Source organism: Diceros bicornis, chromosome 21 (assembly GCF_020826845.1).
Source record: "Diceros bicornis minor isolate mBicDic1 chromosome 21, mDicBic1.mat.cur, whole genome shotgun sequence".
Lineage (NCBI taxonomy): Eukaryota > Metazoa > Chordata > Mammalia > Perissodactyla > Rhinocerotidae > Diceros > Diceros bicornis.
Window position 1 is genome coordinate 22,023,778 of NC_080760.1, and position 13,847 is coordinate 22,037,624.

General features: G+C 30.6%; 1 protein-coding gene across 8 annotated transcripts in view; it reads left to right on the forward strand.

Annotated features, from left to right (window-relative positions):
- RIMS2 (regulating synaptic membrane exocytosis 2) overlaps window positions 1–13,847 on the forward strand; it is a 618,814-nt gene that overhangs the window by 402,423 nt on the left and 202,544 nt on the right. For 4 of the 8 annotated variants that reach the window (XM_058564761.1, XM_058564763.1, XM_058564762.1 and 1 more), the window contains 3 exons: window positions 4,709–4,888; window positions 5,798–5,907; window positions 6,718–6,750. In XM_058564761.1, the coding sequence (XP_058420744.1) occupies window positions 4,709–4,888; window positions 5,798–5,907; window positions 6,718–6,750 (323 nt within the window). The remainder of the gene's footprint in view (window positions 1–4,708; window positions 4,889–5,797; window positions 5,908–6,717; window positions 6,751–13,847) is intronic. The other 4 variants (XM_058564764.1, XM_058564769.1, XM_058564765.1 and 1 more) reach the window with 1 other exon arrangement.

Genomic DNA, 13,847 nt, shown 5'->3' on the forward strand with positions numbered 1-13,847 from the left:
GTGGAATAACTTGAATTTCTTGCAAGTGACAAAACTTTGCTAAACTTTAATATCCACTGAAAATGGAAACTATTTAATTAGTAAAATAATTTTATAGATGGAAGGTGGTAATTATATTATCTCTCAGGATTTTGTAAATATATATTTTAAAGATGTATTAATTTGCTACACGTTAATTGTTGCTGGGTACGTAATCCTGCCTGTTTTTGATTTTGTTTCTGTTACGTTTTGAGGTAAAAATTAAATAACAATGAAAATTATAAATATTTAATAAAATACTCAACATATCCTCAAATCATTTGCCTCTTATATGTTTCTATGTGTGCATATTTAATAATATAATATATATTTATTGTTCAGTATTGTATTCGTCTCTAATATTCTTGAGGAAATTGGGATATTTAATCTTTTCTTCTTTCTGTTTCCAGTAATGACAAAAAAAATACTTTTCTAGACATGAGAACACTTTACTTCACTTTTTTATGATAAAATAGGCTTATAGGCAGTAGTAATATGTTTTTCTACATTCAGGGTATCTTGCTTTCTCTCATCAATATATGTATTATTACCATTTTCACATTTTAGATTGTTATTAACTTGGCTGACCTTAGATATTGCTGTTATTTTTGAATGAGCTCATTTACTTTTAACTAACATACCGAATTTATGTTTAACTGAACAGAAATGTTCTGTAGAGAAATGCTATCATGCCCAAAGATAAATTTATCTTTCACCAAAATAATAAAATATTTCTGTTTGTACGCAATACTTATTTACCATGATTTCCATGGTGAGTATTTTGTGTCTTGCAATTCTCTTAACTTTGGAAGCAATGAAAAATAATATAAACTAGAGTTTTTAAAAAGTTAAACTTGTGCCTTGCACATTATGATAAACATGAAAATTATAGAATTGAGTTATATAATTACTTTAAATTGTTTTAGTATACAAATATGTATATATGTTATAAATTAACCTGAAATGTCTCATTTTTAAATTTATCATGTATTTATTTCTTCAATTATGCAGCTAATGCTTAGATACTAATCTCTAGGCATTCAAGTTATTTTATCAAAAATATAATGCTTCTGCTGTTAATCAGCTTACTATAGTACACAGTATTGATACAGGGAAGGCATTTCTTGCCCAAAACCAGAGATTCTACTTGTCCTTCAGAGATACATCAAAAAATTTTTTTAAGATTTCAGCTTTATAAAGAAATAATTTCTTTATAAAAAGAAAGAATAATTCCTAAATAGCTTTAATTTTTATAAGTTCATTTTTCAAGAAAACCTATTACGTTTACTTACGATATCTTTACAATATAAACATGAAATAAGTCTGTCTGCTTTAACATGGACTATAAGGTTTGTCATTCTAGGACAATTTTCTGAATATTAGTTTGAAACTTTACATTGTGCTAGTTGTTTTTTATTTTTTTTTAGTATTCTTAGTATTTTTCTATCATGTCTAGAGAGAGACTCTACATTGATCTTATGTTGATCTGGAGTTCTGTCATTGTGATGGCTTAATATAAGTGGTTATAGAAAAGAAAGCCCACTGGCCTATTCTCTATTATACTGCATAACTCCCTCGTACTTTGAGTATAGGGGAAGTAGGTAGCAAAGGTGATGAAATAAGTAGGAAGTTGTGCCAGATACTTGGAAATTTAAAAAATCTTTTAAGAGCAACTATAGCCCCTCCACAAACAGAAGGGCTGTTAAACTGTATTTCCGCAAATGCTTGCTGTTTAAATAGAAGCCATTAAATCATGCAGAACAGTAATCTGTATCTATCCCGGTAAATGACACATACAAAAACTGAACTATTTTAAACACGTATTAGAAAATATAAACAATTTATTAAAAAAATAGAATGACAGATATTAAATCACTTTAAAAGATAACCAAGTTATTTGCCTAAGAAAGCATTAAAAAGCATTAAATTTACAGGTGAGTGGTTCCTAGCTTTTTATATGGATTGCCCTTTGGCAGTCTTGTAAAACCTATGGCCACTTTTTAAAAAATAGTGTTTTAAAATGCATGAAGGAAAATAAAGTAAATAAGTAGAGTTATAAAGTAAACTGCTTATGTTGAAATACAGACTTGAAGTTAAGAACCCCGGGTAGGCACTAAAATATTTTATGCCTTGCAAATGATTATCTGTTATTTCCCAGGTCTCAGTTGCTACTAATCAAAATTAATTATTTATAAGTTCACATCTTAAACTCAAAATACCCTAAGAATTTAGGTGGAAGTTGTCAAGTTTTATATTTCAATCCCTTAAACAGCCTGCTGTGAGACTGGGTATTATATATGAGACTTAGGCATTGCTGCTTTCAATTTTCTCATCAGTAATCTTAGTTCTTACCTATTAAAACCTATTCTTATCTGATTGTGGGAGCAAGAGCCTAGCTTGACCTTCTATTGTGTTATCCAAATTTAAAATATGGTAGCTTTCCATTCCCCTTAACCATGGTGGCACGTTTCAGCAAATTTCTACCTTCTACTGTAGTTCTTCTCGTGTTTAATTTATTAACTGATTTTCATTTCGCACTATGGAAATCATATAATTCATATTATTTGTGAATATGGAGAAAAAATATAAATAAAATTTAAAACCTTGACTACAGTCTTTAAACAACTTTTTCACTAAAGAAATATTTTTTAAGGGATATTTCCTAAGGAGTAACCTTGTTTGCTTTATAAATAATAGCATTCTTTTTAGGGACCTAGAACATAGCACAGTTGAAATAATTCTCTGGATTTCATTCACAATTATATGTTTCAATTATTAAAAATATAGTGTCAAAGAAGTGAAAGTGTATACCCTAACATTTCATTTTCTACTTGGAAAAGTTGCTTAATGGAATAAGAATAAATCAATTTTTGCATAAATACATGAAATATTAGCCTAATTTTTTGTTGGATAGTCATAAATATTCCACAAAGTTTTGTTACCACATGTTACATAATGAGATATGTTTATTATTAGCTTAAGACAATAGGCAATCTGCAAATAATGTAAAGATTGGTACTCTCCAAAAATAGATTTTAAGGAATCTAAGATATATATCTCCAAAAATAGATTTTAAGGAATCTAAGATATATATATCCCTTTGATTCTGGTTATCTATTGTGATGAAGATATTAAAAGATATGTACACCAAAAACATTTAACAAAGTATTGGGCATATTTATTTCTAAAGAGAAGTGTTCTCTCTAAAATAGCTTTTCAGGAACAAAAATAGAATTATGATTTTTTACACTATCAGGTTGCCTTTTTCATTTCTCTCTTTGACAAATAATTGAATATTGTATATGTACTTACATTTAATGTCAGCTTTTTTGACATATTCTAGATACACTTATACAAAAATTATAAACTTATCTTAGGAATTCAACCATATTATGGTACATGGACTTAAAAATATTTTAAAATTATTTCACTTATATGTTACCCTATGAATTGAAAATGTAAGATAATCACAAGACATGTTGTAGAATAAACCCAGTATTCACTTCCTAAAGTTGTCTAATCTAATGTCTACTGGTCCAAAATTGTATGGCATATAATCAATTACATTTGAGAAATTGTGTCCTTTCTTTTCTTATTTTTGTTTAATTGCTTGTATTTTTCATTATCAAAAATAAGATTGAGAGAATTTATGGGTAAAGTGGAAGTCCTTGATACATTAGTCTTGAGGGAGACTAATGCTTGCTTTACTATCTATAATAATAGAAGCATTTCCATTTCGGTTACAACTAGGTGGCGAGGTAATAGTTTAATTTGACGCATACTTTGGAGTATGCCTTACTTTGGAGTTCTAGAGCCAAAGCTAGTGTTTTTAAAGTTGTCTCACAGATAGTGGGGCTGGTGTTAGAAAACATTTTTTGATCACATGTTAGGTGTAAAATTATTATGCTAGACTCCTGAGATGCAAAAATCAATAATAATAGGTTATTTAAGTATACTTGTTTCAACAAGGATTAGGTTTTGATATTGGATTTATACGTGGTCAAAGAAATCACATTGTTTCAGAACCATTATTATTAAAATCAGTTAATACCTACTCTGAATTGTATTGGTGGGCATTGCTAAAGTGCTCTGAGATAGATGGCATAGATTGGCTGATTAAACAGTTTTCTGTACAGTGATTTTTCTTGTGGACCATGTTTAAATATGGCTACAGACTGCAAAGTTGCACTGTTTTCTTATAATACTTTGATTCTTCTGTTTGCATGTGCAGGTGTATCAGTACACTAAGATTGTGCTGAAAGCCTTGTTATATCTTAGTTGGTGTGCTAGTAAGCCTTAGGGGCTTAGAATTAGTGCTTATGTGCTTTTCTTCACTGTTTTGAAAATGTTAAGAAAAATCATTGAATTCTTTTAAAATAGAGTACTTCACATATTTCACATGTTCAATTTAGAGAATTTATTTTGGAAAGGAGATAGTTTTGTTTGTCATTGATTATAACTGAGCAACTCCTGTTATCTTCACTGGGAATTGCTATTAAAGGCAGATTCGGGGTCCTTAGAAATTCTTAAGAAGTTTAGTGAGAATTTGCTCAAAATATGTTGGGGAAGAGAAATTTTTTTACTTACGCAATAATTTTAAACAATTTTTCAAAATCAGTTTGATGCATCATAACCAAATAGCAGAAGGGCACTAAAGATCAACTGAGCTGCTTTTTGACTAACGTTTCAGGGATTGTGAAGCAGCAGATAGACAGCCATATCACAGATCCAGATCAACAGAACAACGGCCTCTCCTAGAGCGGACCACCACCCGCTCCAGATCCACTGAACGTCCTGATACAAACCTCATGAGGTCGATGCCTTCATTAATGACTGGAAGATCTGCCCCTCCTTCACCTGCCTTATCGAGGTGAAAGATACATCAATCAGACTAACTTCCCCTTTGCCCCACCAGCACACCATTTTATTTTTCCAGCTACTAAATGGTCTCTTCTATCATCCTTGGCTGATCACTAATAACAATCAATACTAACCTTTTCAGTGTAAGCACACTATTTATATTCAGCGGATATAATAGTGTGTGGCTACCATTGTAATTTGTTTATTAACTGTCCTGATTGCATTTGTTTTGTGATTTCTCATTTATCAGGAGTCCTGGGTCAATCCCCACATAATGCACCTCATAACTATCATGTTCTTCTCCTACAGAATGAGAAATTGTTTGTTGTCCATTAGACATCCCTTTTGGAATAATCATGATAATGACAATAAATAAAACTAGATTTTTAGTTTCTTTCTATCAATACTAATATCATGTATTAACCAGTATCTTCTTTAGCTGAATTTTGAATTGTTCAGGGGTTTATTTATAGTTTCATGAGATATTTTCTAACAAAGGGATATCTACTATAAGCCTGAGTAAAAATCTCTTTGGATCAAGGGAGGGAGGTTAGTGTTAAGAATTTGGAATCTGGTAGAAAGAAATGTAAAGCATAACCTTTTATTTTTTGAGCTGCAGAATTCTCCTCTTGCTTTCATATGAATAGCATACTAATTTACATTAATAATTCCATGGATTTTACTGTAGGATTTTGTGTGCATGTATCTGTGTATGTATGCATATTACACAAAAATATGAACATCTTTTGCTATTCAAATAATCATTCAAATATCCATATTTTGTCCTACTTTCCTAACCTTTTAACCAGCAGCTAAACTTCTCTTAAAATTGAACTTATACAGCTATCATATGAACCAAATGTATTGAAAGCATTTAACTCATTCTATTGAAAATGAATATTAATGGTCTATCTCGTAGATCTCATCCTCGTACTGGGTCTGTCCAAACCAGTCCATCAAGTACTCCAGTGGCAGGACGAAGGGGCCGACAACTTCCACAACTTCCACCAAAGGGGACACTGGAGAGAAGTAAGTTTTATTTCTAATTATGTCATATAGGAAATACACATGGAAACTAAGGTGAAGCAAGATTTTTTTTTACTACCTTAGTGTTAGTTTTCTTCTTTTGTTAATTGAATCCCTTAGCTGCATTTGCTAGTAGTTATATTTACAAATGTATTTATAAAAATTATATACTTTGTATTTAAAGTTTGTAATATTTGAAGATAAAATAACCTACCATTATTGCTCTTGCACATTTTTCAAATTTGAATAAATGCATTTTAAAAAGTAAACTTAATCCTATTAAATAAGCAGTTGGATGATATTTCTTTGCTACAACTAAGTTTATGTAATTGTTGATAGTTACGTAAAGTTTATTAGTAACTAGCCAAATCAATTTTCACACACTGCAAAGGACTGGTTAGCTGATGCACAACAATGGTGATCCTTCTCAAAACTGGAGTACCAGAAAAAGGTAATCATAAATATACAAAGAAGATGCATGTTGTACTGATATTTTTAATACTTTCAAATTTTTATATAAGAAGCACTATTTGCTTACACATAGATGAACACACTCCCCAAACATCTGTAAATTCTTGGGTAAAGGACCTGTGAAAGCATGGATGATAGACTATAATAATTTTTAGCCTCATTTTTCAAATGATCCCTTTATTTGATGACTAGAAATGCTTTGCCAAAAAAATATATATATTTAAATAATCATTTAACTCTTCTTTAATAGATGATACGTTCTGTGCCTTTGGAAATTTCTGTTGTTTTTAACCCCTGTGCTTTGGTTCCCTTTTTTGTTTGTTTTTATTTTGTTTTTCCTAGACAATGGAGTCAAGGAGATAGAACCTTATGAAGGTCTGTACATAAAGGAGGGTTTGTTTTGTGCTGACAGCCTTTTTGGGGGGCTATGTAAGCAAAAATAAACCCAACTGCAATTGATGTCCCTCCATTGTATAGACTTTTATATACAGTAAAATTATTTTGTTTTATGATTTCTAATAAAGTATTTGACTTTCATTTTACTTGCAAATTATGCCAAGGAGTTAAATTTCTTTTATTTAGTCAGGTAAGAATGCAGAGTTTCTTGTTTTAAATGACAAAATAAAATTTCCTCTTTTTAAAAAATTTAATTTACATTTTAAGTGGAATTCTATGTTTTGTGCAAGACTTTAACCAAAGATATCAATTGCAGTCTGTGTTTATGTCGTTGAGGATGTATACCTAGTTTAGTTGTATTTATCATCATATATTTCATTTTGTATTTATGATGATCTTTTAATGATTAAATTTGGCTTTCTAGAAAAGAAAGTCTTTTTAATTAGATGGTGATTATGGTTTGTATTTCCCACATCATTTTTCTTGTTGTAGCAACACTGCTTATAGTATAGGAAAGTTAAATATGTAGTTTTATGACACAAGAAAAAATATTGAGTCGTGATATATGGAGTGTCATACCTTTTACAGGACAATAAAAATACCTCTGCTAATTTTAGAATTCTGAAATTGACTTTGTAACTTTAAAGGATCGTTAACTGTCTTTTTTATTTACTGATAAATCTCTAGCATATAGAATAATGCCTGGCACATTATAGGCCCTCAATAAATATTTGTTGAATGAATGCATGAAATATTTATTTAAAAACTGAAAAGCTACTTCAAATAGTGTATAAAGTACCACTAAGATAATCTTATCTTTCCATATATGTTTATATTGATTTTCATATTTCTATAACCTATTTGTAAGAAATTTCTAAGTGCATTGCATTTGGGCAGCAGTACTTTCATTGCCTTATATAACTAGGAACAAGTTGTGTTTGTGTTGGTTGTAGTTGAATGATTATTAACTTCTATTTTGTGGTCCTTTCTATTTACTATATACTGTGATTTTAAGCAACTTAGTGCTCTTGTGACTAATGGTCTGTTATGCTGCCTGATATAAAGATTTCCCAGCATTTCTATAGTTCTCAATTATTTGCATAAGAATGAGGATATATAATTTTAAAAGTACTTTCGTAAGGAAAGTTCTGTAGTCCATATGGAATTTTTTGTCTCTCCAAGACTTTTTGTTGTTTTTGTTGTTGTTGTGAGGAAGATGAGCCCTGAGCTAACATCTGCCAATCCTCCTCTTTTTGCTGAGGAAGACTGGCCCTGGGCTAACATCCATGCCCATCTTCCTCCACTTTATATGGGACGCCGCCACAACATGGCTTGACAAGCAGTGCGTCGGTGCGCGCCGGGGATCCAAACCGGCAAACCCCAGACCCCTGCAGCGGGAGCGCGTGCACTTAACCTCTTGCGCCACCAGGCCGGCCCCATCCAAGATTTTTAAACATAGAATTTTGACATCATTTGTTGGCATGAGAAGTCAGAAACATAGTTTATGTCACAATTTTTTAAAAATTCAATTTTAATATCTTTTATAGCAATAGTCTATTGGGACATGAGTAGCTCCATTCTTTATAATAATAAATATACCAGAAAACTGACATAGAGCTGTTACTGAAAGTCAGGATTGAGGAAATTTTTAATGAGCTTGTCAAGAAACATTCTTTTTACTATCTGTTTTTTACCCTGTAGAGTCTATTAAAACCACAGTTTTCCTTTAGTGTCCCCAATTGTGACTTTTCCATTTTTATAAATGAAAGAGAGGAGAGCCAAAACCTCCCTTATCCTTTCCAGTATGAAGTAAAAGGGTTTTTTGGTTTTTGTTGGTTTTGTTTTGCTTAAAAGTATGGATGATTTTAACAGTGTTTTCATAAATGTTGATATGAAGACTTCAGTAGATACGTAATTGTGTAATTCTCTTTAGATTTAAAGGAGATTTATAATATCTCTTTTAGAAATCTTCAACTTCTAACTGAAATTAAAAGTACATAACCCAAAATTGATGGTCTAAATCAAATTATGTTTGGATTATCTCCTAAAAATTTGTCAGAAGCAATAATTTAATGGCATTATTTTAGAATCAAAGTAATAATGTGTTTATTTTCTAATCCTGTTCAACAGCTAAAAAATGAGCAAGTCCTAATTTAATTCCTTTTGATTTTGGTGATGTTGTATTTTAGTCTGTTAATTAAATGAAACCTTATATATGTTGGTCTTGATAACAGTACAGTATTAGCCATCTTCTCTCTGTCTGAGAACCAGAGACAATAGGAGCAATGTAAGGAAAGTGCAATGTACTGAACAACTGTGAGGCATGATTATTATTGTTTTATTTTCCCCTAATTTTGATGTACTGGACTTTTTGAAAATAAAAGAGTTTATAATATTATTTTTTGTTTCTCTAGGAGAAAAGTTATATAACATTATTTTTCTAAGCATATACCAAGTTTGTAGACAAAACATTTTGCCTGCTTTACACAGTTATCACATATTGCAATATTTTGGGGGGCTACAATTTCTTTTACAAATTGAAGCCATCATAAAAGGAAACGATGTGATAATTTATTAATAGTATACTCATTTGCTTCCATAACATGTCAGAAACTCATGAAAAATAATCTATTAGTCTCCTTATAATCACTCATTATATCATGACTAATTTGAAATTTTTTGTTTTGTTTCACTTAAGAGTAACAACTATGTACATCTGGTCTTATCTTTTTCCTTACTTTTACTTGTGAAAATACAGAAGTCGATGAAGGAACTGGGCACGTGGAAGAGCAGGGGGCAGAAAAGCGGGGTGAAGAGGTCGAGGCGGGTGTGTGTCTAAAATCAATCATGGAATGTTGTAGATGCATGACTTTTCAGTTTCACACAAGACTTGAGACTCCAAATTGATAAACGCACAATGAAGAACAAATTGTTTTTCAGTACTAATTTTAAAATAAATTACCTAATTTTATTAATAGAGAGATATTACATAAGCTATCTAGGTAACTTATCAGAATATTTAATTTACCTATTTGAAATTTTCCTTAATGTTTAAATCAAACTAGAATTATAGACCATGCCTCTGACCAAGATTTGTACTTATCTTTAGCCAGCTTTACATTGTTCATTTATTTATTGAAAAATGTTTATTGAGTACCTACTAGAATGCTATATTTTACCATGTGTTACCTGAATAACGGTATGTTGAAGTCCTAGCCTCTTCTCTCAATAATTTTGATTTTGTAGAGGCAAATTACAAGTAAATATAGAGCTGAATATAAATCCCCAAATTTTAATTCTTTAGACTTGCAGAGACTATCATCATTTTATCCATAAAATTATTTTCCTAAAATAAGAATAATTAACTATCGGTTCCTCTTCTTCATCCCAGCTCAATATTTCTCTAGTATTTATTATTTCTCCCCAAAGAGACCTCCCTCTAAATGGTATGGAGATCCTTCGTTTTAATGTTTTTTATGTCCCTATTATGTTTATGTATCATGATTTTTGCTACTTTCTGTGTCAGAATATTTATGAAAGGATTTTAAAACTTAGAATATTATGTAATCAGTAAATATATTCATACACTTCTTTTATCAGATTTTCTCTTGAAACTCAGAATTGAATCTTAATTTATCATAGCTGTCAGTTTTTAAAAAATTTAAATTTCTTTGAACAATGCAGAATAACTTTAGATCTAATTTTATCATGTTTAACTCATCATTTTTTATTCATGAATAGTAGAGTGTACTTTGTGTGCCTTTTGTTCTCTCCTTTACCATTGTATGAAAGCATGCCATTATGTATATTGTGTGTGAGATGTATTCTCATGGCTACATTCTCTCAGTGGTGTTTGTACTTTAAGATAGAAGACTCTTAAGCTGCAGTTGCTAATTTTCAGTAACCATTTCTAATGTCATAAAGATGAGAAAAATCATCAGAGTGCATCTAATAATGAAAGTGAAGACCAGTTTAGATGCATATTTATAGAAATATATAACTATCTCTGTTCTGAATATCTAGTATACTAAATACTAGAATGTCACACATTTTCCATTTTCCTGAAATGCGATAAGAATAACATTTTCATGAAATACTGTAAGAATGAATTTCATTTTGATTTAGCTGTACAGTTAATGTTTTCCTATTTGCCCATTCCTATATATTGTCATTCTAGTCCATACGAATACTTAAAGGCTTTCACACTGTTCGTGAATTGGCTTCCACAGTAGTCATTTTTTAGGATATCGTTAGCTTGGGGACTTCAGCAGTAGTCAATATCAATTTTATTTATTTTTAACTTCATTAAGACAAAGAAGGCCATTAATTGAACCAGTTTGTCGCCTACGGTTTATTCTCAAAATTAACCTAATGAGTGAATTACAACAATTCTTAAATTAGCATAAAACCATAAATACAATCTTTCTAACTTATTATAAAATGACTCATTTTATATCCATTATTCCTCATTTTATTTTTGTTTTTATTACTTTTCTTATAGGATAGGAAGGATATACTTTACTCTTGTGTTCATTAATGTGAAGTGTCACGTTTAGTGCATGGATTTGTTTCCCGTGTGTGATGTCATCTTTTGTAGTGTGCTTGGTTTTTATTTGGGTTGTTAATGACCTTAGTTATTAATCACTATTGTCTGTTTTCACTGTTACAAAGACAATGAGGGAGAAACACCAAGCCCACCTAATAATGGGAAAAAAGGCAAGTTTAATATGAAGTTAATAGTGCCTTTCTATATATTAGACATTCAGTATTGACATTTGTGACGTGTGTGAATATGCTTTCTTAAATTAAATAAGCATAAATATAAGTATTAGTCCCAATTTAAGTTATCCAATATTTAAAGCATCTTCTCTTTTTAAAATATATTTCTGAATATGAAATTTGTCTTTAAAATACTTACCTTATTGTTGGATCCTGGTACAATTCTATTTGATTGAAATGCATGGCATTAAAATCAGAAGTTTTGCTTTTTGGTCATGTTAAGGAGTAGGATTCTGAGGAAAATAGTGATGGTCATGTTATCATGCATTTAGAAAAAGGTCATGTTATCATGCATTTAGAAAAACACAACAGATATTTTTCAATCCAGAAATTGTTTTAAAATTGAACTATTTAAAAATATTTTAAAGCAAAATTTTAAAGTGGAAAATGAACTGAATTATGAGTTCAACAATATTAAACGAACATTTATAATATTTGTAGATTTTTCATGCTTCTATACACTTGAATTAATATATTACCTAGGCTAGTAAAAAAAGATGATTGATTTTAATACTTAGATTTAGTTTTTCTATAATAATTGGTGACTTAATTCTGTAACCCACCACAACTATGTTCTGTCAAAAACAGTGGGACTGTATATATGTTTTGTAGTAATTGATAATCAAATACCTATAGCTACACATGTTGATTTAGAATGTCAGCATTTTAAAATAGTTACATAAAAAAAGTCAACATTCTAAAATTTCTCTATATCATAACAATTTTGCCTTGTTATTGGGCCAAATTAAGAAATGAATAGTTTTGTGCTTCAGTGATTTAGTTAGACCTAATTAACACTAAAATAATTTTTTTGTTTTGTTTTTATGAAAGATAACTTTATTTTCCAAAACAAACAAGAAAAATTAGCAAGAAGAGTGGTTTTGTTTTACATTTTTGCAAATCTTTTTACTATGTGGCCTCACAGAAGACTCCAGAAGACAGCTGGATTTTCATGCCTGCTTTTTCGTTCACCCATTTAAACTGTGCTATTCAGTGTTTTAAGTGTATTCACGGAGCTGAGCGTCCATCACCACAATCAATTTTAGAATATTTTCATCACCCCAAAAGAAGTCTCATACCTGTTAGCAGTCACTCCCCATTCCCTGCTTCCCAGCCCCTGGTGGCCAGCAATCTGCATGTGTCAGTACTTCATTCCTTTTTATGGCTGAATAAGATCCATTGTGTGGATAGGCCACACTTTGTTTATCTATTCACCAGTTGAAGGACCTTTGGATTGCCTCTACTTTTTGGCTATTATGAATCATGCTACTGTAAACATTTGTGTACGAGTTTTTGTGTACATAATTGTTTTCACTTTTCTTGTGTATATTCCTAGGAGTGGAATTGCTGAGTCATATCGTAATTATGTTTAATCATTAGCGGAACTGTCAGACTGTTTTCCAAAGTGGCTGCACCATTTTCCATTCCCCCTGGCAGTAAACAAGGGTACCGCTTTCTCCACATCCTCGCCAACACTTATTTTATCAGACATTTTGATCCAGCCATCCTAACACTCAAATAATTTTATAATTTTTCTTGCTCTGGAGAGTTAATTATTCATTAACACCACTCCAAGGAAAAAATTCTTAAAATATGCTAGGATATTATAAAAAAGTGAAAATAATGTCACAAAATAAATAAAACTGTCAACTATTGTAAAATATGAATAGTCTTCATAAAACAATAAAAATTTAAATGAGCTCTCAGTCCATATTTACATATTTGTCATTTTTATCTATTTCTTGATCTCCATTATTTTTGCTTAGCTATGAAGGTATATGTTCATATGTACTTAAATATATGTCAGTGATCTGAAAGAGTAAATACATCTTCTTAAATGTTCAGTCAATTATTAGGATGCAACAAGTTTTAAGAACATTTAATGCCATTTTGTATTTAAGTGCATTTAAATGTATCAGGATAGTATCTGCTTCACATGAAGTCACTAAGCTAAAAATTTTAACTGAGAAGTACTCTCAGCAGGCTTTTTTAATTTCCTAATCTCTAGTTGGCCCTGCATACTATTAAATCTTTCACCTCTAGGCTCTTCTGCTTTCTTATTTCCTTTGATCTTGCAAGTAAAGGTTGTACTCACAATGATTATTGGGACCTCACTCACACTCATTATTAGTTTATTTTTTATTGTTTATATAAAAATCCTTTCCACTGCAAAACATCACTATTGTAATGTAGACCAATCCTGCATATGATATAGTTGGACCTAGAAAGAAGTTAATGTATAAAAATTTGAAAGATGAGAACTCTGTATATTTTACATATGCTAACTCTTGTTTTCA